The 20757-nt window shown below is 57.6% G+C and overlaps 1 protein-coding gene across 4 annotated transcripts in view; it reads left to right on the forward strand.

The window, feature by feature from the left end:
* SHISAL1 (shisa like 1) overlaps positions 1-14568 on the forward strand; it is a 128920-nt gene extending 114352 nt beyond the window's left edge. For all 4 annotated transcript variants that reach the window (XM_086712048.1, XM_086712047.1, XM_086712049.1 and 1 more), the window contains exon 5: positions 11379-14568. In XM_086712048.1, the coding sequence (XP_086568174.1) occupies position 11379 (1 nt within the window). In that variant the 3' untranslated portion in view covers positions 11380-14568. The remainder of the gene's footprint in view (positions 1-11378) is intronic.
* The last annotated feature ends 6189 nt before the right edge of the window (positions 14569-20757 follow it).

Here is a 20757-nt window from a genome sequence, read left to right on the forward strand (position 1 = left end):
GCGCAGGGACACCTGAAGTTCAGGAGGCCTGTGAGCATCTGTGAGCATCAGGGGGGTGATGTTAGGGCCGCAGACAAGTCAAGGAGGGTCTCAGAGGAAGGTCTGGGATGCAGCCCAGCTTAGACTTGGTCAACGGGACTTGTCGTGGAGTCTGAGGCACTGGGGAGAGGAAGGAGTGTGTGGGAGCTCTTCGGGGGACGAAGGGACCCCTGGAAGGGAGTCGGGAGGAGCATCCGACAGGAGGCTGGAGAAAACCAGGAGGTGTGGGATCCAGAGGCTTAAAGAGGGGGTGTCCTCAGAGGATCGAGGCCAGCCGTAGGGGTGTGGGGGACCAAATGCCCTGCCCTTTGCCCGTCGCCCCCATGACGCCCCGTCCCTGTCCCCCGAACAGCCTCCTCTGCCCCCGGTGCCGTCGGCGTGCTCCCTGAAACACAGAGACAGCGTCACGTCTGTGGAAGCTACGGGCAGCACCCGGCACCAGAGACACCGTCCTTCCCTCCCCCATCTGTCTGGCCTCTCTGTTCGCTGGGAGGACAGCCATCGTCTGCCTTTAAAATGACCCGGCGTCCTCCGAAACACAAAATATGTCTGACTTGTCCACGAGTAGGGTGTCTGCTGGGATAGCGTGTCACCTTTCCCGGAAGCCTAGGGAGCGGCAGGTGACTGGGGTGCCGGAGGCACCTGGCGGGGGGTGCCGCCCGCCCTTCCACCTGCCACGTGCCCGGTCCACCCTGGCAGCCGCAGAGCTGGGACCCGCACCTGTGCTCCCCTCCCAGCCCTGGCCTAGAGCAGGGAAGGACGCCAGGAAGCCACGACCCAGCAGTTCCCAGATGAGTCTTAGAGCGCCTGACATCGGCGTGGGCCCCAGCCAGCTCTTCCCGAAGGTGTGTGTTACACACGGCCGCCTCCTCCATGCAGCCTTCCGAGACCACCCCCTTTGTGGCTCAGAGCTCTGCCCTGGGTGGGGGTGGGGGGGACTCTGCTCTCGCCTCTGTGGGATTGCCTTCTCCCCCCCCCCCCCCCCGAAGGTTCACTCCGGGCACCTGCACGGTTTGCCCCTCGTGAGAGGTGGATCCGAGCATCCCCGCATCTCGGGGCTGGGGGGGGCAGGGGGGGTGCAGTGGATATATGGTCAGTGCCACGCAGACGCAGACAGAGGTACCCCCGCCCTGGAGAGGCGCACTGTCTGCAGTTCCCCCCCCCCAGGCAATGAGTCATGTTGGGTCTCCTGACTCCTGCCTCTGTCAGCTAAGCGTTATTGTTACCGACTCTCTCAGCCTTCTGGAAGCGTTCATTGTTATTCAAATTGCCAGGTGCTCTGTCTTATCTTCCCAATTAGGACGCAGACACCAGCTGGGACACTCGTCATCCTGGTGGGTCCCCCTCCCCCCGCTGCTGCCGGTTCGCAGCTCTCTCTGCACCGCCCCCCCGCCCCCTCCCCCCTCCCCCCAGCTCCCTGCCCCCAGCCCGCCAGGCCACTGCCCTGCGTCAGAGCGATGGGCGCACACAGCAGCCTGCGGCCCAGGCTGCTCGCCCTCCCGGCTCCACACGTGCACGGGTTGCGTGACCCCCCTGAGCCTCAGTGTCCCCGTCTGTACGCGGAGGAAATGACATTCCCCCCTCGCAGGGCTGTGGGAGAGCTCGGCGAGACTGTGCGTGGAAGGCGCTGGCACAGAAGAAACACCCAGCCCAAGCGCCCTGACCCCTGACCCCGGCCCAGACCCCCGCCCTTATTACAGCCGGGAAGGTGGGGGGGGGGAGTGGCGGCTTCCACGTCTGCTCTCGGGGCCCTAGGGTCACGTCCCAGTGCCTTCGCCTGGCATGGAAGTGCCTGGTGGCCGCCAACCCCCCAGACTCACCCCTGCCAGGAGCGTCTGTCCTGCACCCTTTGAGCCCCTGGACGGCCTCGGCTCAGGCCGTGCCCTCCCCCTGCGTCCCTTCCTCATCTTCCTGACTCTGCGCGGGGGTTCAGCTCGACACCAGCTCCCCCGGCTCCCCGAGGGCTCTCCCCGAGCCCCACCTCCACCTCGGCACCAGGCACGGCCCCCCGGGCACTCCCCGCTGGCACAGCGCGGACCTCCCGCTCTTGTTTGCGGGTCCCCGTGCGGCTCCCCCACCAGCTCTGAGCCCCGAAGGGCAGGGCCCACCCCTGGCTCAGGTCTGTGCCCCCAGCACCCGACCAGGCCTGGCAGAAGGTGCGGCCGGTGAGGGCTTAGGTGTGGACACTGGTGTTGAGCGAAAGGAGCATTGGTGACCCTGGCCCCGCGAGGCTGCTGGCCGTGAGGGGCCAGGCCACCCGCAAGGCGCCCGGGAGGACCGGTGGCCCCCAAGGACAGGGGCGGGTGGCTCTCAGGGACAGGAGCCGGCCGATCGATCGGCTTCCTGCCCTCACGGACGGGAGCTCCCTGCGTGACCGCGATGTGAGTGCCACAAAAGCAGAACAAAAGCTGACATTCGCCGACTCTTTGTTCTGAGGTGCAGTGTTCCTGACGTGCATGGACTGCCCTGGGGTGACGGGCCCTGCTGTGTCCAGATGGGCCAGGCCAGAGCTGGCAGTGAGAGGCCCCGTTGGCCAGCAGTGAGGAGTGGCAATGGGGTGGGTTCTGAGGCCCAGAGAGGTTGAGTGACTTGCCCAGGGTCACACGGCTGGCGAGGGAGAGACCTGAGATCTGAACCCAGGCCTGCCCCCCAAGGCCAGGGGCAGTCACCACCCCCAGCCCGTCTGCAGGGCCCTGTGGTACTGTAACCAAGACAGGCCGCATGGAGGGGGTGCCCTGTGAGCAGGGTCTTGAAGGATGAGTGGGAGTTTGCCACGTAGAGAAAGCCTGTGGGAGCAAACTCGGGCGTTCTGGAGAGGCTTTGGAGAGGGGAGCACAGATGTGGACACAGTAGTCGGAGTCTGGTGGTGAGAGGCCCCGAGTGCCCGCTAAGGCCTCTAAACTTTACCCTTGAAGAAACCCTGACCAATTTTTTTTTTAATGCCATTGATTTCGAAATATTTCACTTTGCGCAAAAGAATATACGTAAGGGGCGCCCGGGGGGGCTCGGTCCGTTGAGCTTCCATTCGATTTCGGCTCAGGTCATGATCTCTCAGTTGGTGGGATCGAGCCCTGAGGGGGGCTCTGCCCTGACAGTGTGGAGCCTGCTTGGGATTCTCTCTCTCCCTCTCTGTCTGCCCCTCCCCTACTCATGCGGTACCTCGCTCGCTCTCTCTCTCTCTCTCAAAATAAATAAGCGTAAAAAAAGAACATACATAACATGTATAATGCAATAAACGCCACGTCCCACTGCCCGGCCGGTGCACAGAGCGACGACAAGAGGCCCCCCGCATGCCCCACCCCAGCGCCCCCGACTCGGTTCCCCCGGCCTGAATTTCGCACCTGCTGGCCTCACTCACCAACCCCCAGGCGGTCGCTGGAGCAGCTTTTGCTGTCCGGAGAAGTCTCTCTGGGCAAATACAGAGGCTGGCCTGATCGCGGGGCCCAGAAGCAGGGACTGCCTCCTGGAGGCCCTGGCCAGGGTCACGGGTAATGCCGGCTCCCTTCAGAGAAAGGGGAGCCTGATTTCCGCATCAGCTGAAGAGCAGAGACGAGTAAGAAGGACATTCCTGCTGCCCCCGTGTCTCAGAAGGGCCACCAGAGGCAGGGAGGGGAACTACGGGAAGGATTCGGCCCATATGATAAAGGTTTCCCAGCTAACTGAACAGTAGAAAGCAATGGGCTGTGGGCTAGTGAGCTCCCTGTCCCTGGGGGAAGCCAAGCAAGGTCTAGACAACCACCTGGAGTTCCTCCACAAGCGTCCTCACACTTCCTCTTCCTTGAGCCCCTGGGGCTTCCTCTGTCTCAGCATCTCCCTGCCTGATGTCACTGTCTGCCTCTCCAGATGCAGCTGCCAAGGCCAGAGTCTGAATCATCCAGGCCTCCCCCCCAACTAAGTCCCCAGGGCTGGGATAGAGCAGAAAACCCTGCATCAGATAAGCCCTGCTCTTAGGGAACAGATGTGGCGGCGGGAAGGCGGACGGTCCTCAAATGAAGGAATGTGAAGAGTGTGGCAGTGAGCAGGGGGTCGGGGGTGCAGGTGGGTCAGGAAGGCCTCCCTGAAGAGCCATCTGCACCGAGACCTGAGGTTGCTGAGAAAATGAGCCGTGCACAGATGTCTGGGAGAGCAGCCTGGGCAGAGGAAGCGGCAAGTGCAAAGGCCCTGAGGCAGGGTCGCCCAGGAATGTTAGAGGAACAACTAAGAAGCCCTAAGAGGGCTGGAGAGGAAGACAAAGGAGGCGTGGCAGGAGACCACGTCGGGAAAGTATGAGGGGGCAGCATGGAGAGACACCAGAGCCTTGGTAATAAGAAGCCATTAGAGACTTTCAAGCAGAAAAGATTTATTTATTTGTAACATTTATTTATTTATTTTGGAGAGAGAGAGCTCGAGTGGGCAGGGGTTGGGTAGCAGAGAGAGACAGGGAGAGAGAGACTCCCAAGCAGGCTCCATGCGTTCGGCACGGAGCCCGACGCAGGACTTGATCTCACGAACCCTGAGATCATGACCTGAGTTGAAATCAAGAGTCAGACGCTTAACCAACAGAGCCACTCAGGGGCCCCCTATATCTTTTTAAAAAATTGTTAAATACTTATTTATTTTGGAGAGAGAGAGAGACAGCGCGTGAGCAGGGAAGAGGCTGAGAGAGAGAGAGGGAGACACAGAATCCGAAGCAGGCTCCAGGCTCCCAGCTGTCAGCACAGAGCCCGGCGCGGGGCTCGAACCCACAGACCGCGAGATCGTGGCCTGAGCCAAAGTTGGACGCTTAACCGACTGAGCCACCCGGGCGCCCCACGCCCCCTATATTTCAAAAATATATAAGAAGCACAGAGAACTCTGGCTTCCTTGTCGAGAATGCACTGTCGGGAGGTAAGGGCAGAGAAATCAGCTAAGAGTATTGAAATCCTCGAGGGCGGCGGCTTGGACCAGGGCGGCGGCAGGGAAAGCGGTTAGGTTACGCGTGTATTTTGAAACGACGAGATACTGGCTGGTGGGTTGGACCTGGGTGTGCGAGAAAAGAGCTGCCATCAGCCGAAAAGGGGACCGAAGAGGAGCGGGTTTAGAAGGAAGCCTAGGAGTTCGGTTTCGGGCGTGTCGAGGACGAGATGCCAGCTGGGTACCCAAGGGGACAGCCAGGAGGTGGTTGGATGTTCCAGAATAAAGTCCGGGGAAGAGGCCTCGGCACGTAGACAGGATTAAAGTCACCAACCCCGACGACGGCTAAGACAGACACCAGAGGACGGGAGGTGTGTGGGCGCGGGGCCTTGGGGCGGCGACAGACTGTCCTTTCTGATGTCGGCCTCCCTCTCCACGCGTGGGGAGCCATTGCTTTTGAACCGGTGCCCTACCGACGGCCATGTCATTGATCCCCACCTCCCGCCATCGCCCGCGTTGCTGCAGCGAACGGGCTTGTACATCCTTCGCCCTTGCGCGCAGATTTGGGGGGATGATTGTGAAATGGAGTTGCGGGGTCAGAGGGCATGTGCGTCTGTAACCCTGCAGCACGTCAGACTGCCTTCCGGAAATGACCTTGATGTCTCTGCTACTGTAGCAACGAGGCAGAGGTCCCCCCCCCTGCCCCCCCGCCCCCCACCAGCCCCACAAACCAGCAAACACGAGGAGCGCACAACCTTTTTGGTCTTTGCCGAAGTGGTGGGTGCGAGCACGCGGAAGGGTCCCGTTTGGTGGCCCGGAATGCTTTCTCATTATGGCTTTGATTTGCATTGATCTTATTTTTGACTTTGGATTTGCGATTTGACAGTTTTTCTCTCTCCACTTGGCAATTGGTCTGCTTAGATGCTCTTTTCCTGGATCCTTGGGGGTCATTTCTGTTTTGTTGGCACTTCACTCATCTCGTCGAGGTTTTCTGATGTCGTTGGACGGAGTTGAGCGGGCGGGCTCCCTCGCTCCTCTCTGATCATCTGTCTGCTCACCTCGGTTTGCCGAGCACCTGCTGTGTGCCCGGCATCATTATTGTCCTGGGGATATGGTAGTCGACCGAACCGATGAAACGCCTGCTTTTATGCGCAGAGGATTTTAAACCTACGTGGGTAACACCTGTGCACGGCTAGATTTTAGTTAGCGCTAGAGAGCAAAACAGCACAGCACGGAAGGAATTGGAGACGGAATGCAGCTTCTTCGGGTGGTCAGAGAGGGTCTCAGGCACAGGTGACTTGAAGGCCATGAGGGAATAAGTCATGTGTCTCTTGGGGAGAAGAGATGGGTGCCTGGGTCCTCGGGAAACAGAACCAATAGGAGAGATGTGGATACAGATACAGATACACATATACGTAGAGATACACTCCAGATGTAGATATAGACACGCTGTAGATATATATACACTGTAGATACGGATAGGCTATAGAAATAGATACTGACACCCTGTGAGTACAGGTGCAGATATATAAAAAGATTTACTACAAGGAATTGGCTCGTGCAGTTTTGGAGGCTACGCGGTCCCGTGATCTGCAGTTGGCAAGCAGGAGACCCGGGAGAGCGGATGGTGCGCGCGGGCCGGGACGCGTCCCAGGCTGAAGGCCGGAGAAGACCGACGTCCCAGTCAGAAGACGCCAGGCCGAGAGGGGACTCTCTCCCGGTCAGCCAGCTTGTCCGATTCAGGCTTCCGATGGACCGGGATGGGCGGTCAGCTTTACACAGTCACCTGATTCCGATGTGAGTCTCATCCAGAAACACCGGAGCAGACGCACTCAGAATCATGTTTGCCCAGATACCTGGCTCCACCCCCACTGCCCAGTCGAGCTGACCCACGAAATGCGGCATCCGGGTCAGGGTGGAGTGAACAAGAGAGAGAAGACAAGAGCTTGATCAGAGGCGATGGAGAGAGAAGGTTTTGGCTTCCTCTCTGATGGGACGGGGGCCCTGAAGGGTTTTGAGCCGAGCGGTGACATAATCTGATTCGGGTTTTCACAGGGTCCCTCTGGCCCAGGGTCCCAAGGAAGCCACTGCAGGAAACCTGTGGGCCCGACCCACGGTGGGAGAAGGAGGCGCAGGAAGCGTGTGGTTCACGGGTACAGAAGAAGCCGGGCCCGCTAACGGATCGGAGTGGGCTTTGAGGGAAGAGGGGGGCCAGATGTAGCCCTGGGGCTCCGGTGCGGGCCACAGGAAGGATGGTCTTATATTTCCTGAGGTCAGGACCATTGTGGGAAGGCCGACTGGGGAAGAAGATCCGGGTTTTAGTTTAGAGCAGGTTACGTTTGAGATGTCCGGTGAGTCTCCAGTTGGTGATGCCAAGTGGACAGTTTGGAAATCCCTGAGGTCAGAGAGTCCTCGATGTATAGTGTCTGAGCCCCCGGGAGGAGATGAGCTCCTCAGGGGCGATGGAGGTGGAGAGGAGAAGGGAGGGGAAGGGGGGAAGGGACGTGGAGAGGAGCGTGAGCAGCGGTGACCAGAGAAGCAGAAGGAGAACCAGGAGAGGTTCCGGAGTGTCGCGGAGACAAGAGGAGTGACCCTGTGGCAACCCCACTGGCGGAGGTGGGCAGGGGGTGGGGAGGGGAAGGGAGAAAAGGACCAGAATCGACCACGGGATTTAGCAACACGGAAGCCTTGGGTGACCTTGACAAGGGCAAATTCCGCGGAGTAGTTGGGACAAAAGCCTGTCTGCGGGGGCCGAGGGACAGCGGAAATGGAAAGCCAGCGGTCACTTCCTCCTCCTGCCTTTTCGATTCAGCCACAGCTCACGTCTCAGTGTCTTGCAAAGAACCAGAAATTGCATTTATTTATTTATTCCTTCCTGCCTTTGTCTTTAAGTTCATTTCAGTTTTGTTAAGGAGTGTTTATCTACTTTGAGAGAGCGGGGGAGGGACAGAGAGAGAGGAAGAGAGAGAGAGAGAGAGAGAATCCCAAGCTGGCCCTGTGCTGTCAGCGTGGAGCCCGACGCGGGGCTCGAGCTCACAAACCGTGAGATCATGACCTGAGCTGAAACCAAGAGTCAGACGCTTAACCGACTGAGCCACCCCGGCCGGCGCTCCAACTTAATTTCACTTTTAAGGTAGCAGTTGCTTTTTCCTGGAGTTTGTTTGGCCTTTCTTTTTTAATTTTCTGAGTGGGATCGTTAATTCATGTCCTGTCTATTAATACCAGTATTTAAAGCTGTAAATTTTCCTCTGAGCGTCTCCTGAGCATCCCACAGGTTCTGAGATGTACTATTTTTATTTTTATTATGGTCCCCATTTTCTGGAATCTTAATTCCCTGGCTCTCTCTTGGACCCAAGAGTTATTAGAGAGTTCCTAAACATCTTGGTGGTAGAGTTGGCTTTGATTTGTGGTTTGGTTGTAAATGCTTTCAAATTCTAGTGTATCGTGATCAGAGAACGTTATCTCCTTGTTGAAGTTGGGAGTTTGCTCTCTTCGTGGTCTGATAGTCATTTTCTGTACGTTTGTTTTCAAGACCCTTTGAATAGAAGGCGGATTGTGTTGAATGCGCACACACACGCACACATCTGCACACGACACACACACACACATTTGTCAACTTACTCTGTAATGGACAGAGAGGTTAATCAAAACGCGTGAGTACCAGTGGGGCCCCTGGGCGGCACAGTGGGTTGAGCGTCCGACTCGATTTCAGCTCAGGTCATGATCCCAGGGTGCTGGGATCGAGCGTGGAACCTGCTTGGGATTCTCTCTGTCTCCCTCTGCCCCTCTCCCCGGCTTGCATGCACACTCTCGTTCGCGCGCTCTCTCTCTCTGAAATAAAAAAAAAATATGTATTTTCATTTACGTTTGTAAAAAATGCACAAATACTAGCCAACATGTCTCCTGCTTCCTACATTTCCAGCAGTTCTGGCCCCGTAAGGCAGAGGCCATGTTATCTGGTGCACAGACGCCCCTTACTCTGAGATCTTCGTGGTGACTCATCTTTGATCGACCCCCGCCCAGCGCCCTGCTTTTTCTCCCGCTAGACTCCAGCTTTACCTAAGATTCGGATCCAGACCCCTGCCATCTGCCCAGCCTTTTACGTTACACCCACGTGACCCCGTTCTGCCTTCAGGAGACCTTGTTTGTCATCTGGTCTGAGAGTCTTTTTTTTTTTTTTTAAGCGAGTGTGTATGGCTCATTAGCATTTCCTGACGTGGCAGCTACATTTGGTGTTAGTTCTGTCATGGTTTGTGATGGGCTTCCCGCTTTTCTAGCGTTTGTGGAGGTTTGTCAATTTTCGCCATATGGTCTCTGTTTTCTTTGTTTCATTTTTTGTGTCTGTGTCTTGTGACAATTTGCAAGGCTGTGTTTTTGATCCTGTGGTTATCTTTATAATTATGCTGTGATAGGACACCCTTAATTCTCTCTTTCTTTAGACCATGTTTATTTTCTCCCTACATATGAAGGATGTCCAAATCCGAATATTTCTGTTTCCTTTCCCCTTCTCTCCCTTCCGCCAAATGCTTTTGGTTGCTTGTGTTTTATGATTTTTTTTTTCTGTTTACTGTTGTGCGTCCAATTTTACTGAAACCTCGGGACGATTCTTCAGACCCCTGAACGTAAGTGACGAAGACGCGGTTGATGGGATATTCCCTCCTTCCGTCTCACCTCTACCCTCCTACCCGTTATCATTTACACCGGCCCTCTGTTTTCGCTTTCCTTCTTTCCTATAATAGTCACGACCCTCGGCTTTGTCTCAGACGGTCCTGCCGTTAAATAGATTCTTGCTGCCAGGGCCCTTGCCGTGCTCCCCCCGGTTGGCCTTGGTCCTCGAGTAATTTATATATAAGGACTCGCGAGAACTCGGTTTCAAAAAGAGGCTCAGAAAGACGATGGGAAACTTGAAAGATGGTTCATCTGGGTTTTCCATTCTTGGTTCGTGCCTCCTTCAACACGTACGTAGGAAACCCCTGTGATGTGCCTGCCGATTACCGTCCCAGCCCCTGAGAAGACAGCAGTGAACACAGAACTCAAACCCTTTGGTCCCCTCGTGGCTTACTTTCTAGCTGGGGAGACACGTAGTAAATTGGACCAGTAAGTAAACTTGGTGGATGCTATGGAGAAAGGTAAAGCAGGTGGGGGGGGGGGGTGTCACTGGACCTGGCTTTGCTCCGGGCAGAGGACGAGGCTCTGTGGAACCCCTACCCTGCGCCCACGCACGTGTCCCCGCGGATGCAGAGCAGGGAGGTTGGCCTGCTTCTCGGCCTCTCGCCTGCTCTGGAAGGATGGGCTGTGCTGGCCTTGTCAGAGCCCCGCCCTCAACTCCCCGGCCTTGGCCCCCCTAACACACCCTGGGGCTTGATTGACGATGGCTTATCGGTTAAGAGCCGTGATCAGATGCGAGTAACAGAAGCCCAGCCGCCCTGGCATGGAGGTGAGCTGTCAGGACCCAGCACCAGAACCAGGTTCCTCCCGGCCCCCCCACGTCACCTGCATTAGCGAGTGTCCCTCCTTCTCGCGCTCTTACCTGGATTCATGTCCCCTCCTCAGTGGACTTCCGCCTACACGGGACTGGGTCACGTGACCAGCCCGTCTGCCAGGAAGTCTGGGAAGGTAAGTGTCTGCGACTAGGCCGTTACCCCTTTGAATGGATGTGGGACAGAGGACTCACAGTGCCATCGCGACGCTGCTGTTCAAAGCTGTGAGTGCCCTGTGGGCCAGTGTTTGCACTCCTGCCCCTGCCCCATGGGTCTCTCGGCCCGTCCCTGAGCCAGGAGCACCCTGGTTTCCACCCCATCGCTTCGTGGGATATGGTCGCATCCAGTGACGTGATCCCAAGATTCACAATGGTTTTTATCACGATCGTGAGTGGTATTGGTGCCTGTTCTTAATATCTTCTAGTTTTTTATAGCAAGGGTGACTGTATGGTTTATCATCCAAATGCAAATCCTTACTAGCCCGGAAGGGGAACAGTATTAAAAATTATGTCAGAACAGCTGGTGTTATCTGGGATGACCCACGCTGAGACACGTGGTCACTCTGGTAATTGTTGCCACAGATAAACACCATCGGGCTTTGGAGGTGAATCTGATGTCTCGTGGATTGAAAGTCGTATCTCTGTATCTGCGTTCTGTCCTAACAATTACCCTGTTGATTCTCTTGGATTTTCTGTGTACATTGTCTGCTGTTAGTTGTGATTCAGTTTCTTCTTTTCCACTCCTGAGATGCTGTGCTTTTTTCTTGTCTTATTGCATGGGCCACGGGTGCTGGTCCTGGATGGGGCCATAGTGGTGGCGGACGTGATCGTCCTGCTTCCCGTGTTAAAACCAAATGCTTCTCAGTATCCAGAAGTCACGCACTTGGAGAAAACCTGGCTTCTGGCACTGAGGCCCAGCAGAAAGGTCCTCAGTGAGTCCCCACGGAGGAGACACCAGGTGATGTTTTCTTTCCTTCTGCTTCCCCAGAAAACCCTTTCGCCGTGCCTCAGGATGGGGGAGGTGAGCCCCGAAGCGCCCGGCACGACCTCCGAGAAGAACCACGTCAGCAGAGACCCCAGGGAGAGCCGAGGTGGCTGCAGCGGTGGCACAGGAGGGAATGCCACCTGTGCCCCAAACCCCCTTCCGCGGACTTCTAAGACTAGGAGCAAACTCAGGGGTGGGGGCCGGGGGCCGTAAGGGAGGGAGGGGGTCGTGAGCCACCTGTTCGCAAGCAATAGTCCCGTTCTGGGCCGGTGGTTTCTGAGAGGTGACGCCAGCGTGGACTCAGGATGGGCAACACAGAGCCACTCTAATGCAAGCCTGTGTGATGTACCCGTGGGCCCCTTGCCTCCGCTCCCTCCAGTCGTGGCCCGTGGGCCTTTCCGTGTCAGAATACTGAATGTGAGTGTGTGTGTGTGTGTGTGTGTGCGCGTGTGTGCGATTTGGGGTGTTCTTTTGTTTGCTGAGTCTCTGTTGGGGTCCCCGAGTCTTCTTATGGGCAGAGGCCCCCTGTGCTGGGGGTCCTTGCCGGCGTCCCGGGGCAAGCTTTTCGCCACAGCTGGCAGCTGGGACCCAGCTGCCATCAGCGGTGTCTCAGAGGCCACTGGGGCTTCGCAAATGCTAGTGAGGGTTTGTGCTTCTGGAATTTATTCCTGTCACAACGTGGTAACAGGAGACGCGTCTTGGGCCATCCATGGCGCAGGCACTCGGCCGCGTGTCTTTGTGCACACGCTCTCCCGCCGCCTGGGAGGGGGGTGTGGTGAGCCCCCTGCAGAAACGGCTCTGAGGAATGAAGGTGCCAGGGTCACAAGGCCAGGAGGAGACCGTCCCCTCTGTTTGATCTTAGGGGTGTGGGAACCCAAAGTCCAACCTCCCCAGCCCAGGGCACCCCCAGCGCAGTCCCTGGGAAATCTCGCCAGTGGCTTCTCGGCGGACTGGCTGTCGCCCCGAGTTCTCCGCCCACCACTGCCCTGAAACCGGCATCCACACAGCACATCCTGGTTAAGCACCTGCTGTGTGTCAGGCCCCAGGCTGGGCCGTGATGGGGACCGGCCCTGAGGCAGACGGGCTTTGCCTCTGCCCTGGTGGGGCCACCATCTGATGGGATAGACAGACACACAGATCTGTGCCGGACAGGGGGCTGTGGGAGCCCCCGGGGAGGGGGACGTTTCTAGAAACCATTCTAGTTTAAGGTGAGACTTCCAGAAACCCGATGCCTGTGACATCCGTCCGCAGAGCTCCCTACCACCACCGCCACCCCTGCTGGCCCAGGGCACACACATGGAAGGGCATTGCCCCGGAAATGATCACGTGAATCCCCCAAGGCCACACTGCCAGTGTAGACACCCTCGTCCTGCTGGTGTCAGCGATGACCAGAGCTCCCCCAGCACTTGACTCGGTGGCCCCTGCTCGATACACGGGTGCCCCCTGATGGCACCTCCTCACCTAGCCAGACCCGGTGTTCTTGCACACGGACTATCTGCCCTTCAGACACAGCAAGTCAGCGGGCGGGCCCCGGCTCATGGCGCTGGTCTCACGGCTGGGGAGAAGTGGGTCACGACTGAGGATGCTACCAATAGCGACCAGTGCGTGGCCGAGAGAATTCAGCCCAAACCGTCCGTTGGTGACCGTCTCGCTGAGAAGCGAGAGTCAGCCACGGGCATTAAAGCCAGGGGGAAGGCGTCCCAGTACAAAGGTCCTGCGGCAGCAACACGCTGGATGGTTTCGAGGAGCCGGAGAAATCCAGGGTGGCTGGGACCCAGAGGGAGGGCAGAAGGGGCGGAGGGTGAGGGAGTCCGTAAGGCTGTGCACACAACGGCCCGTCCTTGGGTGAAACGCTCTCCGTGCACCCTGACCCTCTGTCCCTTCCACAGCTCTATAAAGAAGGGACGCTGCTCGTTTTGTGGACTAAGGCTGAGACCCCGATGGCCCCCGTGGCTTGCCACAGGCCGTGGGGGACCAGATGCACGGTTTCCGTGCGTCTCCCCGGACTGGGGTGCCCGAGCGTATGGCTTGGCAGGGGCAACGTGGGAAAACTTTGCTTGGGGTCTTGAGTAGGGCTGGGCATGTCTTCCCTTCCCCGGACACCATGGGGGGCCTTGGCGAGGTGCTCGGCAGCCGTCCCCACCCCACCCCTCCCAGGCGGGTCACCCCTCACCTGAATGCATCCTAGGTGCCGAGCTTTGGGAATCAGGGGGACCTGAGGGTCGGGGGTGGGGCAGCCACAGAGACCCAGATTCTGACATCAGCTCTACCCCAAGAGCAGTGTGACCTCGGGCAGGTCCTGTGCTTCCTCTGCCCTCAGTTTACCCCTCGGGAAGAGGAAGGAGTCAGGCCAGGGATGTAGGGGGCTGCGTGTCTGGCTTCCCGTGGTTGTGGGTGACCCACACACAGCTGCTCGCTCAGAGGTGCCTCCTGGGCCAAGAAGGAGCTGGCTGGCTGTCCCCACCCCCCAGGCCTGGAGGCTGCTATCCCTTAGACCAGTCGGGGCTCGGACCTGCCTGATCTGCAGCCCGGAGAATTACGGTTTGCAAGGCTCTGCTTTGGGCCCCACCAGCAGTCTTTTCCGGGACTGACTGATAACCCTGTGGGGGTTCGGGATGGAACATTCCGTCGGAGCGGAGGCCTCCCATATGTAGCTCAGCAGACATCCAAGACGCAGCAGGCCAGTGCGGGACAGCCTGCCGGGCAGAGCGCGTGGCGGGCGGGGACCCACAGCAGCGCCCCTTCCCAGCTCCTCTCCGAGCCCGTGTGTCACCTGACGGGTGTGTGGGTCGGGTGGGGGGCGTGAGAGGGAGGGGCCGGCAGTCACGGCCTCCCAGAGGGGCTGACAAGGCGCCCCGCGCGGCGGGCACGGGGACGAGTGTGCAGGTGCATCCCTCCCAGTGTCAAGGGCTCCTCCAAGGCCGGCAGGAGCCCAGCTCATCCCAGTGAAAACCTGTCCCCATCCTACTGTGGCAGGCCACCTTGCCAGTCAGCAGCGCATCCCTGAGAACCAGATACGGGGTAGTGACGAGTTCCGCGTTAGTGTTTTTTATTTTTAGCGACTCGCAAACCCGGGTGTTCAAGCTGCCTCTGTTTCCTTTTTACTGTGAGCTTCTGGCTTATCACCGCATCATTTGTAACAATGCCAGTAATAATAGTACAAAAAGAAAAATAAAAAGCAGAGAAAGGAGAAGACGACGTACCTTCCTGAAGAATTTGTCCCCGACGCTGGCCGGCCGGTCCGTGTAGCCGGCGCCCTGTATCCGTAAGGGCCTCCCCCCCCCCCCCCCGCAACCCGGGAACGCTGTGCGATTAACAAGCAGTTCGATCGATGCTTTAAGTGTCGGCCGTGTATGGTGTAATCGGTGTGGTCGGGCGCCTGTTCAGGACCAGGACTGGGCAGCACCCTCGGGCCTCTCCGGCCTCACCTTGACCTCTGACGTCGCCCGCGCCTCAAGGAACAGCCCGCTCTCCCGCAGACCTGCCCGGAGCCGCCAGCCGCCTGGGGGACGGCTGACACGAAACGGGCCTTAACTGCACACACGCGCATGTGGATCCCGTGTCTCCGTGGTTCCTGATACTTTACCAGGACAGGTGGGCAGTTAGCTACGGTGCATGGGGTTTCTCTTCACCATCCCAAACACCCTTGAGGCAAGCTTGGCCCTGGGGCTGGAAGGAAGGGCTTGGGAGGGGAGGTGGGGCGGGGAGGGGGGACAGGAAGAAACATGGCCAGGGGTGGGGCAAAGAGACTTAGGCCACAAGACCCTTCTCGGCTCACCATCCAATCAGAAGCTCTCTTTAGATCATTTCAGTCACAGCGAGACAGTGGGTGACGCCGTGCCGGGCACTGTCTCCCCCATAGATCCCCAGACCCTCGTCCACAGCAGGTGGGGAGTCAGACCCTCTACCGCACCCCTCCCCAGCCCGTCACCCCGGCCCCGGCCCCGGCCCGGCCGCCAGCTCAGCTGACGCCCCATTCGCTGGGTCTGCTGGAGCCCATGCCATCAAACACAAAAACAAAAACGGAAACAAACCAAAACCACCTTTTCCAGAGTCACAGACTTTAAAAACATGGTGTCTTGGTTCACTTTAATTTTTTCACCGTGGCTGATTGGGCAGGAAGAGCTGTGACTCTTCAGAAGTGAATTTGCAGGTTCCTCGATGATCCAGAATGACGTGACAGCTCCGAGTGGCGTTACGGGGGGCGTTTCTTGTCTGTGTGGAGGGGCAGCCTTGTCATCACAGAGCGACGTCCATGGGAGACCCTCCCCCCCCATCCTCTGCCGTGGAAATCTGGGGTCGGAATGGCAGAGGTGACTTTCAGGAACTCCTGACCTTACCGCTTAGCTGGCGGGTGTCGGATGCCGTCTGTCTGGTCCCCACAGCCATCTGTAAGGTCAGGGTGAGGGGAGCCAACCCCCCAGTGAGTGGTGACACTGCTCACTGCCACCTGCAGCCCCCGAGCCCATCACCGGGCAGGGGCAATGCCCTTTCCCCCCCAGAACTCAGACGCTGCGCACCTGCTATGTGGCCAGCACCACCTGAGGCCCCCCCCCACCCCAGCCAGCCTGCGGCACAAACACGGCACCAGATGGGAGTTAAACAAACGTAGGCAACCTTGGGGGCTGTGGCCTGGAAAACAGATGTCGAAGTTGAACAATTAGGTGAGACAGAAGGTTCTAGAAGATCCACTCGTTCACGCATGCATTCGTTCATCAGTTCGACAAATATTTATCCCACTCTGAACCCAGCACGCATCTGGGAGCAGTTCCTGCCAAACACAGGGATGTCAGGGAACATGGGCTGGGATCCCCTGGGAATTGGCCAGTCGTGCCCAACAGGAAGGCCCAGATCCACAAGACAAATAGGGATCCCCTCCATGATGGTGACCTTGGAGGTGGCATTGTCCCCGCCCCACCCCCAAGTTTTCAGTACCAGACCCGGCCAGATAGTTGGTGCTGGGTAGACGCTCGGTGAGTGACTGGCTTTGACCGTTAATCACACTGTATCGAAAACTCCTATCTTTGCATCAAAGCCCCAATGAGCTTGCCCTTGACAGAGTGAAATTCAGGGCTGCTGCAGGAGCCACCTCCGGGAGGCACCTTTCACAGTGCTGTCACAGAAGTGGTCATGGGTTCCCAGGAACATCGTTTCTGTGGACCACGTCGCCAACAGCGGCCCCAGTGGGCTTGTGCAATGAGGTGCCCTGTGAATGGCCCTAAACCACCCTCCAAAATGTGCAGGATCCCGTGGAAGTCAGAGGAACCCCCGGGGGGGGGGGGCGGCGGGAGGGGGGATCGCGTGCTGGGGCGCGTGATTGAAAGTTACAGACGGCGCTGCCACCGCGGGCCCCCAGCGGAGCCAAACTGGTGGCCTGAGAGAATGTCTTCTTGGAACCCCACCTTGGTTTCTCACCTTTTGCTTCTGCCCCCGTGTCGTGTGTTCCGACTGGTGGGACACATCACGGGCAGAGAGGCAGGCAGGCAGCCTGAGTAACGTGCAATAACGGAGTTGGGATGCCGAGAGTGAGGGGCTCGGTCACCCCAACAAGGCAGGACCCCCCCCCCCAGGTGGGTATGTCCACCCCAGGGTCAGCCAGACAAGGGCACGCGGGTGAGGGTGGGAAAGAACGCGTCCTCTCTCCTGCGTGGCCGGACTTCCCATGAGCAGGCACCGGGTCTCCCTGGGAGCTGATAACCGGGAAAACCAAAAAAAAAAACAAACAAAAAACAAAAACCCAGTAATATTCCTGATAATAATAATAATAATAATAATGTATTTTACACTGACTGTTGCTGCACTGTTTTGGTCTTTATATACAGTAGTTTTTATAAAGATGTCCTTAGGTTTTAATAAAGGAGGATCATGTCAACTGTTCCCTGTGCCGAAACTTGCTTTAATGTTTCAAACGCACCGGAGGGAGCCTGCCCCCGTGATCTGTGACTCTGCGCCCGGGAGGCTGGAAGAGGAGGGCCTGAGGTCTCGCTGGGGAGGCGTCCGGGGTGACATTACGGGCAGCTGGTCACACGCGTCCATCCGGAAGACCTCGGGGGCGTGGCCCCGAGGGCAGATGGAGAGGCCAGAGGGGGGACCCCTGCCCAAGGGACAAGAGCAGGTCGGAAAGGAGCCGAGCCCCGAGGCCTGGCCGGTGGCGTCCACAAGGACACAGGTGCGGGTGGGGACAGGGGCTGCACGAGGCGGCCCTGCTCCTTTGTTATCTCCGGGAAGCCTGAGCCTGGCCTGGCATGGGGGGCAGCGTGTATTCCCACACCTGGCCTGGAAGGTGGCCCTGGGTGACCGAGTGCCGCCACCAGCCCGTGTGTTCTCGGAGGACGACCGCGCCCGCCACACTCCAGGAGGGACAGACACACTTGTCGGCAAACGGGGGTTTTGTGCCTCCCATACCTGCCGCCTGTGGGGACCGTGTGGGGGCCTCTTTCCACCAGGGTCTCAGCCCTGTTGACAATGTGGCCAGGTCAAAGCTCTGGTCTCAAAGGCCATTCGGAGCCCTGCCTCCCACACCCGACGGCCTGGCGTCCGGTCCCACGGCCCAGTGGGGGGAGGGCAGACCCGGCACACCCCTCTCCTCCCCAGTGCAGGGGGCATCCCGGCCGGAGGGGAGGAAAGGGACCAGAGGAGGGGAGGGCAGGGAGCTGGACAGATGTCACTGCTTTTGCTGCCGCAGGTGTGTTCTTGGGGCACATGGAGGTGTCTTTGGGGAGCCCCGTGCTCCCAGGATGCAGCCATTTGTGCACGCGTGCACACAGACGCACACGCGCGCACACACACACACGGGGACGTGGTCTTGCAACAGCAAGCCACCCCACAGCGTCCCTGCTGAGACCCCTCCCTCCCAGGCAGCCGTCCTGTCTCCCTGGAAGCTCCCTGCCCTCGGCAGACAGCCTCTCCGCCTCTGCCTGGGGCCTCGAGCAGGGCTGCTGGCGGGGAGCAGACTGGCCACCAGGGAAGGAAGTGCCAGTTCTCTCCCTGCAGGTGCCCCACGTCTTTGTGAGCGGTCATCTCGAAATCCCATCTTTACACACACACACACACACACACACACGCACGCACTTATGCGCCTCCCCCGCCCGGCTCCGAGGAGGGGACAGGATCAACACCCCGAATGAAGAGTGTGCTCCGGGAAAGCTGCCTTCTCTCCCCCAGTTGTCCCTTATGCCGGGGGCAGGGGGACCACACATGGCAAGGGACAATGATCGCCTTCAGATCCCTCAGGGCCGCGGACGCCCAGCCAACTGCCTTGGGCTGGATCGAATGGGCAATGGGGAGCCATGGGCAGGTGTGGGACAAGGGAGGGATGTCGTCAGTTCTCAATACCAGGAATCCAGAAGGAGGCCCCACCACACATCCAAAAAACATAAAAACCGATAAGAGACTTGGGAAAAACAAGTTCCCCAAACTGACACTAGAAAATAGAAGTCGAAAGAGCCCTGTAACTATTAAATACGTTGAATCCGTAGGCAAATTATTCCCACCAAGCAAACTCCAGACCCACCTCCAGGTGGGTCCCAGAAATGTCAGGTTGGTAGAACATCAGAGAACAATAACTAGAGGGGCGCCTGCGGGGGGCTCAGTCGGGTAAGCGTCCCAGCTCAGGTCCTGATCTCATGGTTCATGGGATCGAGCCCCACGTAGGGCTCTGCCCTGACAGCATGGAGCCTGCTTGGGATTCTCTCTCCCTCTCTCTCCATCTCCCTCTCTTTCTTTCTCTCTCTCAAAATAAATAAGGGGTGCCTGGGTGGCTCAGTCCGTTGGGCGTCCGGCTTCGGCTCAGGTCATGATCTCACGCTCTGTGAGTTCGAGCCCCGCGTCGGCCTCTGTGCTGACAGCTCGGAGCCCGGAGCCTGCTTTGGATTCTGCGTCTCCCTCTCTCTCTGCCCCTCCCCTGCTCGTGCTCTGTCTCTCTCTGTCTCAAAAATAAATAAAAACATTTAAGAAAAATTTTTAAATAAATAAACTGCAAAAAAATGAAACCATAACCATAATCCACAGCATCAGCATATTAAAGGGAAGAATGTGATTATCTCAATAGGTACAGAAAAAAAACAAACAAAACATCAGTGCCCATTCAAGTTTTAAAATGCTGGGCAGACTGGGAGCACAAGAGAATGTTCTCCAACCAGACAGCAGATACCTGTGAAAAACGTATAGAAAACACCTTCCAGACCTGGAGTCCTGAAATGTTGAAAGCTTTCCTTTCAGATCAGGAGCTGATCAGCCCCGGACACCTGTTCTCGCCACTTCTGTCCAACGTCGAACATGAACTCCCAGCAGCACCGTGAGGCAGAGACGAGGAATCTTCCGAAGGTGTGAAGGCCGAAATAGAAGGAATTAAAATGCCACCTTTCAAGATGATATGATGGTACAGGGAGGAAATCCAAAATAAATTAAACCCAGCGGCTAAGCATAAAAACTATATATATATACATATATATATATATATATATATATATCTCATTCAAGCAAAATCTGGCGGGGGTTGGTGAGAACCCTCTAGCATACATCACTCAGGGGCTCAGGCACCTCTATCCTGTTCACCATCATCTCACCCCGCAGCCACCAGGGTCACCGTGGCGAGGAAGGACAGAGCGTGAGGGTAACTCATCAGCTCTTGGACACTTTGGCCCGGACATAACAAGTGTCGCTTGCACTCATATTTCATTGGTTGGAACACACAGCCCCGCCTAACCGCCAGGCAGCTAGGAAAAGTAGTCTTCCTGGGGTCCCCAGATATTCAAGGCACGCTTTGTCCCACATGTAGAATCCAACTTGGAATCTTGGCTCTTAGAGCTAGTGACCTTCACGGTGCTCTTCAGAGGGTCTGTCCCGCCTCCTCTTGGTCTGGACACCTACAGGCCGCAAGAGACGTCACCTGCCTCCTCTACAGATCCCATATTCAGTGATGGAGCAAGGTCATGGCACCTTCGGGGAACCCTTCCACGTGGAGACGGGAACCAATGAACACAGGTGGCCTTCTCTGCTCTGTGGCAATTCCAACGGCCTGCTGGGCAGATATGGTGAAGGGGGCAGCTTTCTCGATTCGGCTTCTCCGGAGGAAGTGCCTTGTTGGTTGTTCTCTCTGGCCCTGGAATATGTCCTGCCATCAGGCTCTTTGGTCACACCTGAAATGGGCTTGGGGAGTGCACCCTTTGGGGGCTGTGCGATTCTCGGCAGCTGTCCTCCATGGATGACTGGGGACCCAGGGAACAGCCAACGCTGTATTTTAGTCCCAGCTTTGGGTTCCTTTCCAATACGGTTTCCTTAAAAATGTCGTCGCTGTCTGACATATTTGTTTCTAGTGGGTTCCATGTTCTCAATGCAGAAGGTCTTTCTGGGTCACGGGTCTCCACTTGCCTCGTTTGCC

The sequence above is a fragment of the Puma concolor genome, chromosome B4, assembly GCF_028749965.1.
Source record: "Puma concolor isolate L17-30 chromosome B4, mPumCon1.1.hap2, whole genome shotgun sequence".
Taxonomy (NCBI): domain Eukaryota; kingdom Metazoa; phylum Chordata; class Mammalia; order Carnivora; family Felidae; genus Puma; species Puma concolor.